We start from the raw sequence: 24,424 nt of genomic DNA, 5'->3' as shown, positions 1-24,424 counted from the left end.
GGGAAATATTTTAAAATTTAACATTGAGAGTTACTTTAAATTTTATTTTTATTAAACATTTTTAATTATGATAAAATGTATATAACATAAAATTTGCCATCTTGGGAGTTCCTGTTGTGGCTCAGCAGGTTAAGAACCCAACAAAGTGTCTGTGAGGATGCACATTCAATCCCTGGCCTCACTCAGTGGATTAAGGAGCAGGCATTGCTGTGAGCTATGGTGTAGGTCGAAGATGTGGCTCAGATTCCCTGTTGCTATGGCTGTGGTATAGGCTGGCAGCTGCATCTCCGATTGGACCCCTAGCCTGGGAACTTCCATATGTCGCAGGTGCAGCCCTAGAAAGAAAAAAAGAAAAAAATGTTTGCCATCTTAACCATTTTATGTGTAGTTCAATAGTATTAAGTGTATTCACATTATTAGGAAACTAATTTCCAGAATCCTTTCCATTTCCTAAAACCGAAATTCTATACCTATTAAGCAACTCCCCATTTCTCCTTCCCATCATTTATTTTTAAATTTGAAAAATACAAATAGAAGTTCTAATATCTCCCTCCCTAGTCCTATACCTAGACCTATAAAGGTGGAGGTCACTAAGTTCCAAGAAGCAGCTAGAATTCACTTTTGAACACGGCGGCCACTGGGTATCCACTGAGCAGCTAGACTAGGGCTATGTCACAGGCTGTGACTTCAAAGTTGTAGTCAGCCTGTCACCAGGCTGGTTGACCCTGCAGCCACACCTTTCCCTGCATCACACGGGACCCCCAGAAGGAAAGACTGCTTGACCAGCAGCTGCCAGCCCTCCTCCCTTTTGGCAGCAAGCAAAAGACCGAGGAAATCAAAACCAGCAACTCTGTGAGGAGACTGTGGGAGCCCTTCTAGCTGATTTCTTGCCTGGCTGGCTGGTGAGTCTGGCCCCTAGGAATAACCACACTAGATATCAGTTACAGGCCCTGTATAAAACACATTAGCACGCGTAATCCTTCCAGCACCTGGCTAAACTCTTTCATTTGACAGCCAAGCAAACTGAGTTTTGAGATGTTCATTAATGTGTTAACCCTGCAATGACTGACCCCGGGAGAAAGTCAGCTGGCTCTGGGCCTGTAGAACCCAGGAACTTTGTTTTTCTCCCTTTCTCAGGCCTCCTGGCAAGCCAAGGATGTATGTAACATATACTATGAAAAGAATCCTCAGTGTGGAGCGGGTCAAATAAGCAAGTGTCCGTTTCATTTCTGACCCGAAGAATCCAGGAATTGGTAGAAATTTAATTTTATTTTCTGAAGGCCTACTTATTTTTTTGAAATCATTGAATTTTACTCAAGTTTTGGGCACTCACTGAAAAATTAATTTTAAAAAGAAAAGACCTGTTTAACCCAGCGTCTCCCTCCCTAAAATGATTTTAAACCTAAAATAAAGGATTCGTCACACAAATATGAATTTATGTGCAAATATGATGTAAGAACTCCCCAGCTTCCAGTACAAAACACCCCCTATGCTCAGGGAACTCAGCATAATCTCCATCCCCCTCCTCAGTTTCTCCCTATTTATATTTAGTGAGAGCATCTGAAACTTGCTCTTACTAAAGCAGCTTAAAGTGATTCCCCACCCATGCCCTGCCCTGACCCAGATTTATTTGGGACTTTGATAAGCTACAAACTGCAGGCCAGGAGTTCTAAATATGGTATCAGTGGGTGGGAGACTTAAGGGTAAACAGAAGAAATGGACAGGGCATTTGTAAACCAGAAACTGACTTCCTCCATGGCAGAGGTTCACAACCAAAACTCAGGACATTTGATTGGTCATTGGTTTTTGTTATGCTTTTAGAAGTGATGGAAATCAGATAACTGACTGGGTGCCTTGCTTGCTCATCTCACTTAATACAAAACCTTAAGCTGTAGATCCTACAGTTATTCCTATTTGCTAACAGGAGCTCAGAGATGTTAAGTAATTTGCCCAAGGGTCCACATTGAGTGTAGTCTGTAACTGGAAATATTGGGATTTTGATTTATGTGCTAATGAGCAGAATGTTTACATTGAGGAAATCTGGGCAGTATTGCCGCCTGCCCCAGTGAGGCAACCTTTCTGGGGAAGATGTCAGATTCCAAAATTGTTCTGCAGAGCCCAAAGAGTCAAGTAAAACCTGTCTAGATCACGAGGTACATTTGGCAGGCTGGGGCCCTGCCCGTTTTCTTACGTGGGACATCGCCAGTGGCACCTAGTTTAGCCCCAAGATTTTGCCAGAGGAGCAGCTGAAAACGTGGAGCCCAGCAGAGAAGTCAGAGATTGTCAGCGCCCAGCTGCTTCTTTGGGCTTACTATGCCAGGAAAGGATGATTTCTTTTTCTTTTTCCAGTAGATAAAAGTGCACGCTAAATTGGGGTTAGAAACTGTGCCCTATCGTATTTTTTTCTTTTAAGGGAGGTTTTTTTTCTATCGTGTTTTTTTCTTTTAAGGGAGTTGCTGTCAGCTCAGAAGCTGTCTTCTTACCGACGGGTACATTGTAGCTCCTGATTCCCCCGAACTGTGTCTCAGGCCTGCGGGGAGCGGGTCTGCAGAAGTCCACACGTGCATGTGTGCGGGCCTAGCGGGAGCTCTGGGGGCCGGGTTGATGTTCTCAGGGACCATGTCACTGATGTTCTCAGGGACTGCGTCGCCTCTGCCGGACGGGACCTGACCGAGTGCAGCAGGCACCGCAAGGGGGCGTGCTAGGAATACGGACGAGAAGGAAGCGCTCAGGCTACAGCGTCTGTGCCGCTAGAATGCAACTCGCTGCGAAAACTTGATTCGAAATACTTAGGAACTGTGTTTCCCTGCAATGTCTAAGAACATACAAACATTAAAGGCAGCTTGAAGGAAGGAAATAAATATCAACTTTATAAATCTTAAAACCCATCTTCCACATCCTCCAAGGACTAGAAGTGAAGACAAGTAAACAGATCCATTGCACTCTTCCCCCGGAGTAGGGGCTGCATCTGGTCGGTTCACCGAGGGGCGGTCAATGTCTGTCCGGTAGCAGGTTGTTGAATGAGTGTATGAATGAAATGAATGAATGAACTAACATAGGTAACTCGTTGTTGAATGAGTGAATGAACAGGTGGGTTTCTTAACTGCAGTCTTCATAGGGATCTACCAGTGCTTTCTTAACCTAACAGAAAGCTTCAGGGTAGATCTGCCTGGTACTAAGGGCCTGAAGAAGGAATGAGGTTTCATTTAGCACACGCAGGTCTCGTTAAAAGTGTAAACCAACCAAGGTACAACACACAGAGTCATAAAATGGAAATAAGATATATATTTCTACTTTATAAATTAGGAGGCCCTGAAACTTATGAATGAAGTTCAAGAACATCTGGAAGAAGAAGAAAGGCTATGCCAGGTGTCTTCTAGAGATTCTTGGGAAGAATGCAAATCTTGCCTGGAAAGTAACTGCATGAGATTTTACACAACCTGCCAAAACAGTTGGTCCTCTATGAAAAGCACGGTAAGGGAAAAATAGAGCTCAAGATTCCTAAGTTCTTAAGGTACCTGCTTCAGCTTACTTTTAAAAATTAATTTATGTTAACGTTTAGAATAGAGATAGCTGACCTGATATTGACCCTTTGCAACCTAGCAAAACGCTAGGATCTAACATCCATGCCTATACGTGAATCACCTGTGAATATATAATTTTTGTCCCTCTCTTGCATGACACTGTATGTATCTCTCAGAAATACCCTCTTTCTACCCTGTATTTGTTATGTGTGACTATCTTACCACCAGATTGTAAGCTCTTTGAGGGCAGGAACCATTTCTTGTTTGCATTAATTTAAGAATTATAGGTATTCAATAAATATTTGCTAAATTGCATTCTGAATAATAGTATTATGGTCTCTGATTTCAACCTGCTTTAATTGTTTCCCGGGAGGCCAAACCCTTGAAGGCATTCTCAGCTCCCTGAGTCTCTCCTTCAATGCACTCGCTGCCCTGTGGCAGTGCCCACATGCGTGTGCACACACACATGCCCACACTCTTGTCCCCTCTACCCGGATCCATGCACGTCCTGTAGGACTACATGTTTACTTTTTTGTCCCCTTTGGCTCTCTTTTGGGCAGAGGGAATCACAGAGGGTGGTGACCTGAATAGGATGAGCTCTGACCCATAAAAGGCTCTTATTCTATTGGTTTGAATTTCCCTTCCCCTTCAAGAAGTGGGCTGAGTATGAAAGACAGTGAAATTCCCCTCCCCATATCAGAGAATGCACTAATTAGAGTCTGTGTCTGGCTTGGCAGTGCCATACCCAATTACAGAGAAAGCAACCCTCAGGATAATTTATATGCCAAGTTAATTTGCTTCCACTGTTAATTGCATCTGCTCTATTTTTATAGCCACTCTCTGATACACCAGAATATGGGAGAATGAGCTCTGGCTAGAAGTCATGAGGTTTGGGGACCATTCCTTTCTGTGCCAGTTGTGTGACATTATGACAATTTCCTGGGCCTTTAATGTTTTGTTCTTGTGGCTAGATTCAGAGAAACAGAAGCTGTCAGAGGGAAGGCAGATGATCCACCCAGATGGCTTTTTGAGAAAGGCACATGTTCTCTAAGAATTCCTAGAGAATTCTTTGAATAGCACTGGGGGGTATCAGCAGTGATGTTTGGTGGTTGCTATGTCCCATAACACACAACATGGCCATATCACTATCACACAGGGCACCTATATTCTGGCATGAACTTATGTGTCACATAGATGAAGGAGAGCATGGTGTGACTACTGGAAGATCTCCCCCTAAGTAGAACATTCTATAATTAGAGCTTCATTCCTTTGAATACAGCCAAGGAGGGCTTTGATCACTGGTAATATGTAACCATCACTAAGTAACCCATTTAACTGTATTAAGCCTCTATTGGTCAGTGTGAATGTATTGATATTTTCTTTTCCATGGACTAATTTATAAAAAGAGAAAGAGGAGCGCATAAAGACACAAATAACATTTCAGTAAAGGGAGAAGAAAAAAAAAAAAAGAACCAAGACACTAAGGCAGAAGTGAAAGACAAAAGCCTTTACAGTTTTCAGGCAATATACACAGGGAAAAATTATGCATGCCAACTACCACTGGTACATCAGGGCTGTGGCTTGTCATCAATATTGAAATCTTGGCCTTCTTAGGCCTTTGGTAGGTAAACAGAAATCAGGAGGGATTTCAGACCTATTTCCGTAAAGTGAAAGCCAGGTGTTAATCAATTATCTCAAAGCAGATAACTTTTTCCTAGTTTGCCCAGAAGTGTTCTTGCTTTGGAATGCCTACTGTCAGTTGATTTTAAAATATATATAATAAAAATTAGTCCGGAAAGAACATAAATTTATTTCATTTCTGTTCCCACCCCACAGATTGAACAGTTTATCTGGAAGATATATCAGTTTCTGTTTCCTTTCCATGGAGATAATGAAAAAGATCTCCCCATGGGTGAGAAGTTCACTGAGGAAGATGCGCAGCTGACCCAGATAGAGAATGTGTTCAGCCAACTGACCATGGATGTGAGATTTCTCTATAATAGGAGTTATAATGTCTTCAAACAGATGCAGCAAGAATTTGACCAGGCTTTTCAATCATATTTCATGTCAAATACAGACTTCATCGAGCCTTACTTTTTTCCAGCTTTATCCAGAGAGCCAACAAAAAAAGCACATCTTGTGCAAAGTTGGGACATTCCCAGCTTCTTCCAGCGCTTTTGCAATTTCAGTGTCTCTATTTATCAAAGTGTCAGTGCAGCAGTTACTGAGATGCTGAAGGTAATAGAGGATTTACCAAAACAAGACAAAGGTAAGTCTTAAAAGATTGTTTTTACTTAGATATCTATAGTAAAGTCAAGGTTTATTTAGCTTCAGAAATGGTAGCCATGTCTAAGTCATTGTATGATGTTTCTGAGAGTGATGGTTTATGGATCATCAAAGTCTCACAGGAGTTCCCACAGTGGCTCAGCAGAAGTGAGTCTGACTAGCAGTCATGAGGAGGCAGGTGCAATCCCTGGCCTCACTCAGTGGGTTAAGGATCCAGTGTTGCTGTGAGCTGTGGTGTAGGTCGCAGACATGGCTTGGATCTCACGTTGCTGTGGCTGTGGTGCAGGTCAGCAGCTACAGTTCCAATTCAACCCCTAGCCTGGGAGCCTCCACATGCCATGGATGCAGCCCTAAAAAGACAAAAAAAAAAAAAAAAAAAAAAAAAAAAAAGGAAAAAAACAAACAAGTCTCACAGCCTCGTAGAAGCAGCTTTGAAGTCTGCCAAACACCAGTCCTCTTCCATCATTGTCAAGAGCTCTGTGGGGCTATTCTCTCCTTTTAAAGCAAAATTTCAAAGCTGAAAAAAAATCTGATAAGGTGAGAACTTGAAAAAGATCGTTGCCTCCTTTATTAAACCCAGGCAGATGCTCAGCTGTATTCTGTTTGAACATCATAGAGTTTCATTAAAATCAGCCCAGGCTCCTCAACTCCCAGTTTGGAAGAAGCTTAGTGCCACATAAAACCAGGTCATATTTAGTGCCCTCCAGGACATCCTCGGCATCACTACTCTAATTCCCTTAATCATAACATTTATGCACAAAACTGGAGAAAATGCTCACAGACAAACCCAAAACTATTGAAATTTTTGTAAAAGATAAGAATCGCCTTCTACCAATGCCAATCGTACCCCCTGATGTTCCATGATGGAAAAACAATGCTGCTTTTTGTTTTAAGGCAGAAAGAGGTAACTTCTTGGGCTTCTGTGGAGTAACTGGGACCTAGCATCTTGGAAATGAGAGTTGCCATGTGGGCCATGGATAGAACCTGTTTTCCGTTGCACTTAACTACTGTGGTCAAGAATAGGGCTACTTCTCCCTGGCAAGAAAAAATGAAATGGGCTCCTTCTAGAAAGCCCATTGGTAGAATATCCCTACCATTTGTGACAGCATGGATGAACCTGGAAGACATTATGCTAAATGAGATAAGCCAGACACAGAAGGACAAGTATTATCTGAGCCCATTTATATGAAGAATCTAAACTAGTCAAACTTATAGAAGCCGAGAGTGGATTGGCAGTTGCCAGGGGCTGAAGGGAGGGGGTCATGGGGAAATGTTGGATCAAAAGGTACAAAGTTCCAGTTTTGCAAGATGAATAAGTCCTAAAGATCAACTCTACACCATCTAATACTGTACTGTACACTTAATTTTTCTAAGAGGGTAGATCTTTTGTGAAGAGTGCTTGACACAGCAACAGCAATTTAAATAACGATAACTAAAAAGAGGGCAGGAGGAAACTTTTGAAGGTGATGGGTGGATGGGGGTGAGGGTTTTATGGTATAGACTGCAGTGGTGGTTTCATGAGTATATGCTTATGTTCAAACTCATCAAGTTGTACATATTAATTATACACAGCTTTTTGTATATAAGGAAAAAAATGGGCTCCTCCTAGCTATTTTTTACTTATATCAGTTGTAGCCGGCAACACCTGAATCAAATTGATAAAATGGCCAGGACATTGCATAACTGGCCTATATAGGAGGGATTTATCTCCTAGGTGTGAGACTGAAGCCAGGAAACAATGTGTTACATCCTTCCCACCCCATTGTTCCCAGGCAGAGAATGGAGGTCATTACTGGAACTGTCATTAGGTTCTATTTCAGAGTCTGGTGGACTTTTCTGGGAAATCAGGTGTTTTTCTGGTATTCCATTCTAAAGTTCCAAATTCACCAAATATTAGGAAAAGCATCAGGGCAGTAAAGGAAAGAGATCAAGGCAGTAGACTAAATAGATCTGTCCTGGGATGATACTGAATAATTTTTGCCTGACCTTTTAAATAGATTTAAATCAGTTGTCTTGGAATAATATGCATAATGTGCTCATTAAAACAGAATGACCCACCTCGGGGGCAGAGGCATACAGTTCCTAGAAACCCACACAGGCTTAGCATTAAAAGCCAAAAAAAAAAAAAAAAAAAAAAAAAAAAGGTAAAATGAATACTATCAACTGTCCCCAAGAAGTACCAATTTGGAAAAGCATCTCTCAGCTAAGTTTCATTTTACTGGCTGATTAGGAAGAACACGTAGATCTCTCTTCCAAACCCCCAAGTGCTTCCAGAAACTTGAAGACCCTGAGGCTGTTGACCTGGGTCTATTCCCCACAAATATAAAATCCCAGGCTTGCAGACTATGGCATGAAAGGCTCCAATATCACTTGAAACTACTCAAGAAAATTTAAGGTTAGAAGTATGTGGGCCAAATTATCTTTGTCAGAATAAGAGTGTATCCTCAGGAATGCCTCTGGAGTTTTCCCTCTCACAATCCTTGGGTCCTCTGGCAGGCTGGTGCCAAGGGGGAGGTTGAAAGTCTTCAGGACCCACTTCATAGACATCAGCTCCTGAACCGTTCACCTTTTGATGTGTTTTTTTTTTTTTTTCTTTATGGTCAATGGATGCTTTTTTTAATTGTATGAGAAACGTGAGTTAAAACAGATTTAGAAATGTTTGTATTGATCCACATCACACACTAGAGGCAAATGCTGCTTCATCACAAGTGCCTTTTCCTGACCCCTCATTCATGCCCACTCAAAAAAGAAAAAAAAAACCTCCCCCACCTGTTTTTCCGTTATGTAGCAATCTTATACATGGGTTGCCACATTCAAAGTGACAGAGGAGTTCCTGATTCACACACAATTACAATCTAACAGTTTCCCAGCCACTGCAACTCCCTGGTACAGCCAGTGCAGGTTGGTCTGTTCTTCACCTACCATGACTCTCTCTTGTAATCTAATGTCAGGCAGAGAAAAGTCAAGGTCATCATCTTCCTGAAGGGCGTTGGAGAAACCGCTGCCCCAGGGGCACTAACTCAGCCCACTGGAGACACTAATTCCTGAGCTGTGGGTTTCCACCTGTTGGCCCCACGTCCCTTCCATTCACCCAGCACCAGCCCCTGCTCTCAGCTGGCTCCTGGGCCCCTCTCCTTTCCCCTCAGCCCCATCTTCACCTTGGTGATACTCTGGAGACCCAGGGTCCCCCACAAATGTGAAAAGTAAAAACAAAAGAGCAAACACAAAAAGGCTTTGTTACACCTTTGTAGGCTTCTTTCTCCAGTATCCCTACCCTAACCCAACAGCAAGCTCAAAGCAGGGGAATGCTCTTCCCAGATGAGCACATAGGCACTGTTTAGCAAAAACAGGCAGGGGGATGTGGGTATTTGCATGCGGTTTCTGGACAGGTGAGAAATGAACCCACTGCCCCTAGAAAATGCAACTAATGGGAAGACATGTTGAGCTTTGCCCCTTGGAGTAGCAGAATAAAACTTCTCAAAGATACCCACATCTAATCCCTGGAAGCTGTGAATATGTTATGTTAAATCGCAAGGGGAAAGTAAGGTTGCAGATGCAATTGAGGTTGCTAATCAGCTGATTTTAAAATAGGGAGAGGACGCTGGGTTCTCCAGGTGGCTTGAGTATAATCAGAAGGGCTTTTAAAAGTAGAAAGACGCAAAAAGAATCAGTGGAGATGGCGCACGCGAGGGGTTTGGCCCTGCTTTGCTGGCTTTGAAAATAGAGGAAGGGGAACATGAGCCAAGGAAGGTGGGTGGCCTCTAGAAACTGGAAAGGCATGGAAATGGATTCTCCCCCAGAGCCTGCAGGAATGAACAGCCTGCCAGCACTGTGATTTAGCCCACCAAGACCCATTTCAGACTTCTGACCCATAGAACTGTAAAATAATCCATGCTGTTTCAAACCACTAGCTTTGTGGTAATCTGTTCCAATAGCAATAGGAAACTCTTACATGCCTCTCATCACCTGCAGTGGTTAAGATTTTCTGAGTCTGCACTGTGTATCCAGCGATCTTCACGGATGGGCTTTATTTGTCATGATCATCCTAGGAGCCAAAATCAGGAAAGTAGCTCAAATTGAATAATGAACACTATTGTAAGGAGAAAGGTGATATTAAAAATATGAAATATCTGGGATTTCCCATTGTGGCTCAGTGGCTAAGGAACCAACTATATCCAAGAAGATGCAGGTTCAATCCCTGGCCTTGTTCAGTGGGTTAAGGACCTGGCGTTGCCATGAGCTGTGGTATAGGTCACAAATGCAGCTTGGATCTGGCAGTGCTCTGGCTGTGGTGTAGGCCAGTGGCTACAGTTCCAATTAGATCCCTAGCCTCGGAACCTCCATATGCCTCAGGTTTGGCCCTAAAAAAAAAAAAAAAAAAAAAAAAAATCTAATATTTTTACTTTATTGAGTATTGTTTTATTTTAATCTCCATATGAGGGAATTTTTTTTTCTACCCACAGCACATGGTGGTTCCCTGGCTAGGGGTCCAACCGCTGTAGCCACCAGCCTACGCTATAGCCGAAGCAACTCAGGATCCAAGCCACGTCCACAACCCACACCACAACCCATTGAGAGAGGCGAAGGATCGAACCCACAACCTCATGGTTCCAAGTCAGATTCGTTAACCACTGCACCACGATGGGAACTCCAAATGAGGAAATTTCTTTTCTACTCAGGTCCTTCTAGACTTTGGTTCCTGAATCAGGTGAAGCAGAGTAAGATAGGACTTGCAGTTTTCCTCATTTGACTTACAAATCCCTGGTGAGAATAGATGAGATCTCTGAGTCAAACTGTGGGTGCAGTGGCTTCACACATTGCAGAGACTGTGTTTTAATCCTGCCCTGAAGAATTTGCTGACTTTGATTTTTCCCTTGGTGGGAAACAAGCAAGTTGGGAGAGTAGATGATTTAGATCAGCGATGGTACCACCAGAAGTAGCTGCCTAGAAGGGTCGGAGGCTGTGTCATGGCATGGCTGAAGGCAGGTGATAGGTTATTGCCATGAGTAGAGGATGGGGAATTGGTGTCCCACAGACCTGGAATTTGCCATGCCTGAGTATACTGGGTATTTATCTAGATACTGGGAATAGGACAATGATTCCGACACAGCCTTTGATTTTTAGGAGTTCAGTCCAGAGAAAGGAAAACAGACCAGTGGACAATTGCACTACCATATTGTACTTGGAATGACAGACTGTATGGAAAAACAAGATTAAAAGGACAAGGAGTTCTTATTGTGGCTCAGAGAGTTAAGAATCTGACATCGTGTCTGTGAGGATGTGGGTTGGATCCCTGGCCCCTGCTCAGTGGGTTAAGGATCCAGGATTGCCGTGAACTGCTTGGATCTGGCGTGGCTGTGGCTGTGGCATGGGCCAGTGGTGGCAGCTCTGATTCAACCCCCAGCCTGAGAACTTCCATACGCCAAAGATGTGGCCTTAAAAAAAAAAAAGGGAGTTCCCATCGTGGCGCAGTGGTTAACGAATCCCACTAGGAACCATGAGGTTGCGGGTTCGATCCCTGGCCTTGCTCAGTGGGTTAAGGATCCGGCGTTGCCGTGAGCTGTGGTGTAGGTCACAGATGCGGCTCAGATCCCGTGTTTCTGTGGCTCTGGTGTAGGCCGGCAGTTACAGCTCCAATTAGACCCCTAGCCTGGGAACCTCCCATATGCCGCGGGAGCGGCCCAAGAAATGGCAAAAAGACCAAAAAAAAAAAAAAAAAAAAATGGCAAGATCAAATCCCTTCTCTCAAAGAACTCAGAGTCTAATAGAGAAGATATCAATAGCACATAAAGCACAGATGTTCTGCAGCAAAACACAGGGGTTCTGTGGGGCAAGAGGAGTTGCCACTAAATCTAGAGGAAGTGGGAGAAAAATTTGTTGAAAGCTCTTTTTTTTTTATTTTTTATTTTTGTCTTTTTAGAGCCGCATCTGCGGCATATAGAGTTTCCAGGCTAGGGGTTGAACTGGAGCTGTAGCCACTGACCTACACCACAGCCACAGCAAAGCCAGATCCGAGCTGTATCTTCGACCTACACCACAGCTCACAGCAATATCAGGTCCTTAACCAGCTGGGTGAGGCATCCACATGGATCCTAGTCAGATTCGTTTCTGTCGAGCCAATACAGGAACTCTGAAAACTCTCATTAAACAAAGAGGGTAGCTGCCTTACCCACCAGATGATCCAGCAAATGTCTTATAGATTTTTTTTTACATATTTTTTATTAAAGTAAGGTTGATTTACAATGTTATGCTAACTTCTACTATACAGCAAATTGACCCAGCCATACATAAATACACATTCCCTTTCTTTTTTTTGGCTTTTTAGGGCTGTACCCTCAGCATATGGATGTTCCCAGGCTAGGGGTCCAATTGGAGCTGTAACCTCCAGCCACAGCCACAGCAACACAGGATCTGAGTCCACATCTGTGACCTACGTCACAGCTCACGGCAATGCTGGATCCTTAAACCACTGAGTGAAGCCAGGGATGGAACCTGAGTCCTCACAGGTGCTAGTCAGTTTCATTAGCCACTGAGCCACAATGGGAACTCCCACATTCCCTTTCTCTTGTAATCTTCCATTATGGACTATCCCAAGAGACTGGACATAGTTTCTTGTGTAGATTTTTAAACAATACACTTCACAATTTATCTCAAAGTGAAATGTTCCTCTTTTTTTTTTTTTTTTTTTTTTGGCTGTGCCCGTGGCCAGGGATTGCAGGGATTGAGCAGCAGTGACAACACCAACTCCTTAACCACTAGGCCACCAGGGAACTCCTATTTCATCTTTTAACATCAAGGATTTAATATACAGAATATCATCACATTACAAGTTAATAAATTTTTCCTAATATAAAACGCTCAGTTGGAAACTGTCAGTTTTCTGTTGGATAGACTTCTTTTTTACATCATCATTTTTATAGATATGGTTAACTTTTCCAGGAAAAACAAAAAAAAGTTTTCCCAAAAGTTGATCTGCATTAGATGTTTACCAAAATCTTTGACCTACTGTTCATAACAGTATATATGTGAAACACAAAAAAGAATCATAATAAATACCTACCACCCAGTTTAAGAAATAGACACTTCCAATGTCTTTTGAACTCCAACACACATCCAAATTATAGCTTGAAGAAATTAAAATAATTACTAGGAAAAAAGTAATAGAATTCCAAAGAGAAAAATGGCTTACTAATCCCTAACTGGTTAACACCAATGATGTCAGGAATAATAATGATAATAATAAGACACACTAAATTTAAAATAATTCAAATATACAAAGGAACAAAATAAATGGAATCTGGCCTCACCCACCCCCACCAAGTCTTTCTTCCCATAGATAGTTACTATTAATAACGCTTCATGATTCCTTCTTGAAAATAAAATTATATGCATTAACCTGTGTGTGTTTGGAGGCGGGGGTGGGAGAAGCAAGGAATAATAATAGTAATGTTGAGTAATAATAATAGCAATGAGATTGCTAGACTAAAGGATATAAGTATTTTAATAGATGTCAAATTGTCCTAGAGACTGGCTGCACCAGTATGCACTCCTACAACGGAATACAGAACAAGGATGTTGAAAGTGTTGGTTAGGGAGAGAAATGACATTGTAGCCACTCCTCTAAAATTCAGAGTCTCTGATGACACTGATGTGAATATGCTGTGTTACCTGCAGCGCCCTCCAGCAACGGCCTGAGTTCCACGATGTTGCCCTTGCGGGGCCAGGGACTGTGTGGCGAACCCAGCCAGAATTCGTCAGAATGTTTCCAGTTTCTTGCAAGATGCCAGAAATGTCAGGATTTCCTATGGGAAGGTAAATTATTATTATTTTGGGGGGTTTCAGCTGCCTTCTCGTCAGAGGTCAAAAATCTCACTTTTACAAGCCCGGTGGATTCATTCGCTTCCCTTCAAGCGCTTTTGTGTGTGCTCCTTGCCATCTGGGGATGCTCAGGGCAGGCTTATAAACTTTTATTATTCAAAAGTAAGTCAACTCGCTTTTTCCCTTTTCAAAATTCCCTCATTGCTCCTATGAAAACTTTTTATGTTTTAACAGACCAAAGGAACACTCGAGTGCAAGAGAATGATGAACAAAATAGGGCAAACTTTTCCTTTTATTGCAAAGAGACAGAAAACCACCAATGAAGAAATCTTCACTGTGTATGAGCAAATTTTTAGCCAATTGAATTCTTTTTTTTTTTTTTTAAGTGGCGTTCACTCTTTCCATTTGGTGGGTTAATTACTTATTGGTATTTAAATATGGATAGAGGCTTCTGCTCACAAGCCTCTACCCCACCAGACCTGACCAAGAGCAGCCTTTCATTCCTTCTCCAGGTGAAAAATTCTCTCCACTGGCCACCCCTTCCCCCTTTCCTCCCCTCACGTGTCCCATTCCTTTCCCTTGACTTGCAAGAGCCTGAGAACAATTTTCTTACAAAAGTCCAGAAGAGCTTTCAATCGCTATGCTTCTGCTTTTTACCCCGCCAAAGCCCTAAGGGAAGGAAATTCTAAAAAGTGTGGCTAAAATTTGGAGCAAAAGACTGAATATGAACTGGACATTCTTTTTTTTTTTTTTTTTTTTTTTTTTTTTAGAGCCGCACCCACGGCATTTGGAGGTTCCCAGGCTAGGGGTCTAAGCAGAACTGTAGCCACCACCCTACGCCACAGCCACAACAATGCCAGATCCAAGACGTGTCTGCAACCTACACCACAGCTCACAGCAACACCAGATCCTTAACCCACTGAGCAAGGCCAGGGATCATTGTTCCTAGTCGGATCCGTTTCCTCTGTGCCACGACGGGACTCCTGGACCTTCTTTTTTGTCAGAGCCTATGAGGGTCTTGTTTCTTTAGAATCGCTCCCTGGGTGACGCTGAACCTCTCTTTCATCATTTGGAAAATGAAATTCATATTCCTATTTCACACAGGTGTCTTGAGAAATAAGGAAAATGTCTGAAGTACTAATGATTTTTGTCATTCCTGTTTGCTTTTCAAGTCACAGTTACAAAATTGCAGTCACAGACAGAAGTTTTTACAACAGAAATATATACACTAATATACTGACCACTTACAAAAATAGCCCCACTCAAACATCCCACCTATGAATTATAAACTTCCTTTCATCCAGTTAAAAGCTTTGATGAATAACCTCTCCGTGACTGTCATAAGATAATAGAGGAGATGGCAGGGTGGGTGGGGAGAGAGGCGGGGAGAGTGACTGGAGAAAGGTGGTCAGAAGGTACAAACTTCCAGTTACAAAATGAGTGAGGACTGGGATGTAACATACAACACGATGGCTGTAGCTGACACTGCTGTTCAATGCTTAGAAAAGTTGTTAAGAGATCCTGGAATTTCCTGTTGTGGCTCAGCGGAAATGAATCTGACTAGTATCCGTGAGGAGGCAGGTTCCATCCCTGGCCTCGCTCAGTGGGTTAAGGATCCAGCGTTACCACGAGCTGTGGTGTAGGTCGCAGACATGGCTCGGATCTGGCATTTCTGTGGCTGTAGTGTAGGCCAGAGGTTACAGCTCTGATTCGACCCCTAGCTTGGGAACCTCCGAATGCCACAGGTGTGGCCCCAAAAAGACAAAAAGAAAAAAGAAAGAAAAGAAAAGAAAAAGAATAGATCCTAAGACTTCTCATCACAAGGAGAATTTTTTTTTATTGTATCCGTGTGAGGTGATGGACATTAACTAAACCTATAGCAGTTCACAATATATGTAAATCAAACCATCATGTTGATACCTTAAACTTATATGATAATGTGTGTTAATTATTTCTCGATAAAACTGGACAAAGGCAATACAAAATAAATCAGATAATACATATAAATGCATCAGATAACACAGTATTCATGCACTATAAATTTATAGTTGCAAAGGTAAAACACAAAGGAAAGGATTCCTAATGTGCTCCCATGCAATTTAAAATTTTTATTATAAAATGCATTTTATTAATGTGTAAAGAATTAAAAAAAAAAAACCCATGTGCCTACCACCTAGATTAAGGAATAAAACATTATCATAATAGATGAAGCCCCCACTGGCCCTTTCCATATCACATCCTCTTTGCCAAGTCTCATAAGGAAATTGCTATTTGGGTTTTTTTCCCTTTTTCTTTTTTTCTTCCAGTTTTATTGAAATATAATTGACATACAGCTCTGTATACTTTTAATGATTTGATTTACATACATCACAAAATGATTAGCACGGTCAATTTAGTGGACGCTCATCATCTCATATAAATACAAAATAAAAAGTTATTATGAGAACACTTAAGATTTACTCTCTGAACAACTTTCACACATAACATGTACCAGTGTTAATTATATTAAATGTGGGGAGTTCCCTTCGTGGCTCAACGGTTAACGAACCTGAAAGATCCATGAGGATGCAGGTTCAATCAGTGGGTTAAGGATCCGGCATTGCCGTCAGCTGTGGTGTAGGTGGCAGGTGTGGCTGTGGCTGTAGTGTAGGCTGGCAGTTACAGCTCCAATTACATCCCTAGCCTGGAAACTTCCATATGCCAAGGGTGTGGCACTAAAAAGACAAAAAGACAAAAAAATTTAAAAAATAAAAAGCAAAAAAATTACATTATGTTGTATATTACATCCCCAATATTTACTTATAACTAGAAGTTTGTACCTTTGATCACCTTTGTCACTATACAAAGATATGACATTATTATTGACTATTTTCCCTGCATTGTAAGAAACTGCTGTTTTGAATTTGGTGCTTCTTATTTCCTTGTATTTCTTTATACTTTGATCAGGTATGCTTATATATAGCATGTACATACACATTTACATATAGCAATGGTTTACAGGCTTTTAATTTTTGTATTGTCAAAGTATAATTTTAATCTTAAAAAGATGACTCATACCAATAAAAAATGAGGACATGTTAGGATTAATTTATTTCATTTATTTAATAAGGGAACCTGCAGAGTGGTAAAGCTGGTTCCAAGGAGTATAGGAGAGACTGCAGTATTTATGGGAAGGATAGACAGAATGTTGTGTAAGATTGCAAAGTTAGATATAAAACTAGTTAATGTATTAAAGGGCAATACAACTGTAACTTTTGCAGTTAGGTTTCATCAGACCAAAATAATATACATCTTTACTGCACAAAAATCATTTGCAACTTTTCAACGTATAATTTATATCTAGCTTCAGGGAGTCTAGCCCAGTCAACAGTTAAGAGTAAATCCAAAAAAGGACAATTTCCCCAGAGAATTAAGTAATCTTTGGGCGGACCTCTTAGCAATACTTTATATGATATTGAAAGGACATGCAGCTATTCATCTGCCTTATTTCCAAGTTTTTAGGTAGTTTTTCTTAACAATATAAATATTATCACATATGTATTCTTTTACAACTCGGTTTTTTACTCAGTGCAGTTTGGGAGATTAGTTGTGTGAATACACGGGGTTTTGATTCATCAGTTCGCCCTTGTGTGTTAGTCTATGTCAGCACATCACAAGTTGTGTATCCATTCACCTGTTGAGATACATTTTCAGTTGCTTCCAATGTTTTGCTATTACAAACAGCTCATGCACATTTTGTCAATAATTTTGCCTCTTCAATGACATTTGATTCATTCTTTATTCTAAGATTAAGCAATAGCTACTTAGTTATAATCTCGTATTTGTTAAATTAGAAGGTTCGTGGAGTTCCCACCATGGCTCAGCAGAAATGAATCTGACTGGCATCCGTGAGGACACAGGTTCGATCCCTGGCCTTGCTCAATGGGTTGAGGATCCGGCACTGCTGTGGCTGTGGTATAGATCAGCAGCTATAGCTCCAATTCAACCCCTAGCCTGGGAATCTCCATATACCGCGGGTGTGGCCCTCAAAAGACAAAAGAAAAAAAAAAGATATAAACTAGTTATCAGGGAACACACAATAGAGTAGGGAAAATAAGCCCAGCACACATGAAACAAATAAAAAAATTAATTTAAAAAAAAACACTCAACTGGAGTTCCTGTCATGGCTCAGTGGTTAATAAATCCGACTGGGAACCATGAGGTTACAGGTTTGATCCCTAGCCTCACTCAGTGGGTCAAGGATCCGGCGTTGCCATGACCTGTGGTGTAGGTTGCAGATGTGGCTCGGATCCTGTGTTGGCTCTAGCTCCGGCGTAGGCCGAAAGCTATAGCTCCGATTAGACCCCTAACCTGGGAACCTCCATATGCTGCAGGTGCGGCCCTAAAAAGACAAAAAATAATAATAAAAATAAAACACTCAACTGTATGATGTCTGGAAAAAAATAAAGCAAGGTAGACACAGATAGAAAAAAAATTATGATACATGACACACTTTCCATAACATCATAGATGATTTTTTTCACTATTCATCATACATTTTTGGTCCTGATCTTAAATATATTCATAATAAGTGGCTCTTTTCCTACTCTAGCTATTGGTACTGGTTGTGTACACCAGTATATATAAAATATATATATATATTTTAATACAAATTCAAAATAGTGGTTTCATAATAAAGGAATCTGATGTGGGAGGGGTACAGTAGGGGCTTCATCTGTTTGAGTTATGTTTTATTTCTTAACATAGAAAGTTGGCACATGGGATTTATACCAAGGAGTTTCTATCTCAAGCCCAGTTTCTGTTATATGAGACCATTTCAATTAAGCTGGATCTCTTTAAAGTGACGTAGGTGATATTAACAATTACTTGACAACGACATGTGTAAACTGAGAACCCTCACAGGCTGAAGGGGACATATGTACACTAGATTAAGGACAAAATCACCACAATATTTTGCAGTTCCTCCCATGAAGAGGTGGAGTCTGTTTTTCCAACCTGAGAATCTGGACTCAGCGATGGATCTGTCCTTAGCAACAAGATATTAAGTATGACTGAGGTAGAAGCTTGAAATGTGCTTGTGAATTAAAGTTGTCCTCTGTTTCTTCTGGAATCCTATCCACCACTCTGTGGTCAAGCTCAAGCTAGCTCTCTGGAAGATGAGAGGTCCCAGCCATCCAAGCTGAGTCCCCTGAAATGCGAATGAGGCCATCTTTGACCATCCAATCTTAACTGAGTTAGATCAGACATAAGAATAGTCCAAGCAGGAGTTCCCGTCGTGGCACAGTGGTTAACGAATCCCACTAGGAACCATGAGGTTGCGGGTTCAGTCCTTGCCCTTGCTCAGTGGGTTAACGATCCGGAGTTGTAGTGAGCTGTGGTATAGGTTGCAGACGCGGCTCAGATCCCGCGTTGCTGTGGCTCTGGCGTAGGCCAGAGGCTACAGCTCCGATTCGACCCCTAGCCTGGGAGCCTCCATATGCCACGGGAGCAGCCCAAAGAAATAGCAAAAAGGCAAAAAAAAAAAAAAAAAAAAAAAAAAAAAAAAAAAAGAATAGTCCAAGCAACACATAAACACATGAGAATACTAAGTACTTGTTTGTTGTGCTGCAAAAGCTAATAGGGACATGTTGTCTCATTTCCTAAGAGATACCTGCTTTCAATCCCTGGCCCAGGAACTTATGTGCCGCAGGTACAGCCATATATATATGTATATGTATATATATGTGTGTATATATATATGGTTTTGTTTGTTTGTTTTTGCTTTTTATGACTGCATCTGTGGCATATGGAAGATCCCAGGCTAGGGGTCGAATCGGAGCTGCACTTACGGGCCTACGGCACAGCCATAGCAATACCAGATCCAAGCCAAGTCTGCAACCTATACCACAGCTCACAGCAATGCCAGATCCCTAACCTACTGAATGAGGCCAGGGATCGAACCTGGGTCCTCGTGGAAACTAATTGGATTTGTTAATGCTGAGCCACAGTGGGAAATCCAGCCATGCATTTTTTTTTTTTAAGTCCATTCTTGGAGTTTGCATTGTGGCTCAGTGATTAACGAATCTGACTAGGAACCATGAGGTTGCAGGTTCAATCTCTGGCCTCGCTCAGAGGGTTAAGGATTCAGCATTGCCGTGAGCTGTGGTGTAGGTCGCAGGCGCGACTCAAATCTGGCGTTGTTGTGGCTCTGGCATAGGCCAGCAGCAATGCCTCCAATTAGATGCTTTGGAACATCCATATGGCACGGGTTTGGCCCTAGAAAAGACTAAATAAATAAATAAATAGTCTATTCTTTCCCCTAATTGCCTTGGCACTCTTGTTGAAAGCCCATTGAGAGCAAATATATGAGTTTCTTTCTTTTTTGGTATGCTTTTTAGGGCTGCAGGTGCAGCATATAGACGATCCCAGGCTAGGAGTCTAAATCTAAATTACAGCTGCCAGCCTACACCACAAGTACAGCAACACAGGATACTTAACCCTCTGAGCGAGACCAGGGATCGAACCCGCGTCCTCATGAATACTAGCCAGGTTCATTTCTGCTGAGCCACAGCCAGAACTCAAGAGTTTATTTCTTGACTCCCAATTCTATTTGATCAATCTGTATGTCTATCCTATGCCAATACCACATTGTCTTGATTATTGTATACTTTGTAGTAAGTTTTGAAATTGGGAAATGTGAGTACTTCAGTGTTCTTTATTTTCAAGATTGTTTTTGGCTATTCTGGATCCTTTACGTTTCCATGTGAATTTTGGGATCAGCCTGTCAATTTCTACAAAAAGGGAAATTAGGATCTTGATGTGGATTGCATTAAAAATGTAGATCAGGAGTTCCCGTTGTGGCAAAGGGAAAATAAATTGGACTAGTTTCCAATTATTGGAAACTAGTGGGTTGGATCCCTGACCTTGCTCAGTGGGTGAAGGATCCTATGTTGCCGTGATTTGTGGTGTGGGTCACAGACACGACTCAGATCCCGTATTGCTGTGGCTGTGGCCTAGGCCAGCAGCTATAGCTCCAATGAGACCCCTAGCCTGGGAATTTCCATATGCCATGGGTGCAGCCCTAAAAAGCAAAAAAAAAAAAAAGGGAAAAGAAAAGAAAGAAAGAAAACATTATTCCATTTATTTCAGTCATTTTTAATTTTTTTTTTTTGGTGGGGGGAGCTGCCTCACAGCATATGGAGTTCCCCGGCCAGCAATCAGATCGAAGCCACAGTTGCAACCTGTGATGCAGCTGCAGTAATGCTGGATCCTTATCCACTGTGCCCAGTGTTGATTAAACCTGCATCCCAACACTGCAGAGATACCACTTGTCTCATTGTGCCACAACAGGAACTCATTCTTTAATTTTTTTCACAGATTTTTTTAGTTTTCAGTGTATATTGTTTTTAAAAATTTGTTCATAAGCATTTTCTTCTTCTTTTTTTTTTTTTTTTTTTTGGCTTTTTTAGGGCCACATCCACAGCTAATGGAAGTTCCCAGGCTAGGGGTGGAGCTATAGCTGCCAGCCTACAACACAGCCATAGCAACGCTAGATGCAAGCTGCGTCTATGACCCACACCACAGCTCAGATCCTAAACCCACTGAGCCCCACAGAGCAAGTCCAGGGATTGAACCTACATCCTCATGGATCCTAGTCAGGATGGTTAACTGCTGAGCCACAAAGGGAACTCCCAAGCATTTTTTTTATTCTTTTTTAATGCTTCTGTGAATGGAATTATCTTCTTAATTTCGTTTTTGGCTTGCTCATTGTTAGCATAAAGATACAACTGATATTTGCATATAGATCTTGTGTTTTGTAACCTTGCTGAATTAATTATTACTTTTATAGTTCTTTTGTATGTTTGTATCCCTTAGGATTGTCTACATGCAAGAGCATGTCATCTGTAAATAGAAGCAGTTTTACTTTTTCCTTTGTCATATGATTGTGTTTTGCACAAAGTTTCACCTTTGTTTTAGGGAAATCTTTCTCCCAAGTGGCACTCTCTAAAAGAGTAAATGAGTGTCCCTTGTAGAATTCACCTTGCCTAAGGTCATGAGGGACATCAACACCTTTCACCCCATAATTAATTTAATTTTTTAGGGAGTTCCCGTAGTGGTGCAGTGGTTAACGAATCCCACTAGGAACCATGAGGTTGCGGGTTCGGTCCTTGCCCTTGCTCAGTGGGTTAATGATCCGGAGTTGTAGTGAGCTGTGGTGTAGGTTGCAGACGCGGCTTGGATCCCTCGTTGCTGTGGCTCTGGCGTAGGCCAGAGGCTACAGCTCCGATTCGACTCCTTGCCTGGGAACCTCCATATGCCTCGGGAGCGGCCCAAGAAATAGCAAAAAAAAAAAAAAAAAAAAAAAAAAGACAAAAAAAAATTTAATTTTTTAGGGCCACACCCACAGCATATGAAAGTTCCCAGCCTAGGGGTCCAATAGGAGCTTCAGGTCTTGGCCTACACCACAGCCACAGCAATGCCAGATCCTTAACCCACTGAGCAAGCCCGTGAATCAAACCCACATCTTTGTGGATACTAGTTGTGTTTGTTATTGCTGAGCCACAACAGGAACTTCTCATCTCATAATTTAAAAAAATATTTATACTACTATCCTAAAAGTTAACAAATGACATTTTAAACTTGCAAATGAAGACATTTTAAAAGAATGTCTGAAGAAAATAAAAATTAAAGAATATTTGTATTTCCTTTCAAATGTATACTGTATCTTGCTAGCTGTGACTCCCTTTGTTTTCAAAATATTTTCTTGAGTTACTTTTCAAACATATCCTATTGCAAATTTGTTTACTTGCAAGTACAAAGTTCTCCTTCTGAAGATCCTGAAACAATTTTTGGAAAAGTGTGAAGGCTGGAGAATCCTGCATACATATCTATATATCAAAAAGAAACAATAAACTGATTTTTTTTTCGTTTTTGTCTTTTTGCCTTTTCTGGGGCCACTCCTGTGGCATATGGAGATTCCCAGGCTAGGGGTCCAATCAGAGCTGTAGCCACCAGCCTACACCACAGCCACAGCAACGCAGGATCCGAGCCGCGTCTGCAACCTACACCACAGCTCACGGCAACGCAGGGTCCTTAACCCGCTGAGCAAGGCCAGGGATCAAACCTGCAACCTCATAGTTCCTAGTCAGATTCATTAACCACTGTGCCACGACGGGAACTCCAACAATAAACTGATTTTTAAGAGCTGAGATGAGGTAGTCACCTAGCTTCTGGTTGGTGGATTCTCTTCCCCATCTTCTTAAAGGCATGGTTTTTATTAAACTGCAGAAGATGTAGTTTATTTATTTATTTTTTTATTATAGTTGATTTCTAATGTTCTGTCAACTTTTGCTATACAGCAAAGTGACCCAGTTATACATATATACATTCTTTTTCTCTTATTATCTTCTATCATGTTCTATCACAGTGATTGGATATAGTTCCCTGTGCTATACAGCAAGACCACATTGCTTATCCACTCTACATGCAATAGTTTGTATCTACTAACTCCAAACTCCCAGTCCATCACCCCCCCTCCCAGGAGATGCAGATTAGAGAGTTGGTGGTCTTTTCCCACAACAATCTTTTATGATCCCTGATGCCCCAACACAGAGACACTTCCGTTGTCTGCAGATAATCTTCACACACTATCCAGCTGCTCGTTGGCACAGCTATAGAAGTTCCTTTAACCCTGTTTCAGTTCAGATGGGCCATTGTGCAATAATAACACAGAGCTGTAGGATTTTAGTGCTTTGTAAGCACAAAGATTTCTTTCTCACTCTATGACATGTCAGTTACAGCATGTCCTTTACAGCTTGCATGTCAGTTACAGCTACACACCTCACTCAGGATGATGGGGCCTCCCCCACATGGAGCAAAACCAGTTCCACTGTCAGGCAAGGGAGCATAATAAATCCTAAACCATCTTAAAGGTTTTCTCCAGTTGTGAGACACATCACTTTGAAGATGACCACACTCAACTTCAAGGAGGCAGAGAAGTGCTATCTCCCATATGTCCTTGTCAGAGTGTCAGTGAATAGCCCTGACGACCTTCAGAAACACTATGGAAAGAAAGACAAGGAAAAGGATCATTTGCTAAATCTTCAGGGTGTGCTGACCCTTTGATCAGGCACTTTACAGTGTTAATTTGTTCATGCCCTTTGTACCTGGTCAAAAGCTCACTTGAGATCAAAAGTCTGGACGTAGGAGTTCCCTTGGTGGCACAGCGGGTTGGGGATCTGGCATTACCACTGCTGTGGCTCGGGTGGCTGCCATGGTGAGGGTTTGATCTCTGGCCCCAGAACTTCTTTATGCTGTGGGTGCAACCAAAAAAAGAAAAAGAAAGAAAAGAAAGGGCCGGAGGTAGAAAGCTTAAGGGCTGGGATTTAAATCCACAGCATCCAACTCCAAATCCCAAGAACTTTTTCCTTTACCATGTTACCCTCTTCTTTGCTAGATTGTCCTAATGTACCTGAACTACACACAAAAGTAGATGAGGCCCTTGAGTTGGTCAACCTGTCCAATCAGCAATACACCCAGATTCTCCAGATGACCCAGCATCATTTGGAGGACACCACGTATCTGATGGAGAAGATGAGAGAGCAGTTTGGCTGGGTGACAGAACTGGCAAACCAGACCCCAGGAACCCAGGACATCTTCAGTTCTATGAAGGTAATGGAGAGACCCAAGAACAGATATGGAGATGATGTGTACACACATTGATTTTTTCTGTTAGTTTTCTTATTAAATACATCTGAATTTGAAAACAAGCTGTAGGAGGATATTCATAGTTCCATTTTGATTGAACTCAGGTTCAC

At 41.7% G+C, this 24,424-nt stretch overlaps 1 protein-coding gene across 1 annotated transcript in view; it reads left to right on the top strand.

Annotated features, from left to right (window-relative positions):
• The window catches only part of CLUL1 (clusterin like 1), a 44,739-nt gene that overhangs the window by 4,155 nt on the left and 16,160 nt on the right, over positions 1-24,424 (top strand). The window contains exons 3-6 of the mRNA XM_021097608.1: positions 3,307-3,474; positions 5,361-5,793; positions 13,485-13,622; positions 24,064-24,278. Of these exons, the coding sequence (XP_020953267.1) occupies positions 3,307-3,474; positions 5,361-5,793; positions 13,485-13,622; positions 24,064-24,278 (954 nt within the window). The remainder of the gene's footprint in view (positions 1-3,306; positions 3,475-5,360; positions 5,794-13,484; positions 13,623-24,063; positions 24,279-24,424) is intronic.

The sequence above is a fragment of the Sus scrofa genome, chromosome 6, assembly GCF_000003025.6.
Source record: "Sus scrofa isolate TJ Tabasco breed Duroc chromosome 6, Sscrofa11.1, whole genome shotgun sequence".
NCBI classification, from domain to species: Eukaryota; Metazoa; Chordata; class Mammalia; order Artiodactyla; family Suidae; genus Sus; species Sus scrofa.
This window is presented reverse-complemented; position numbering and strand designations above follow the sequence as displayed.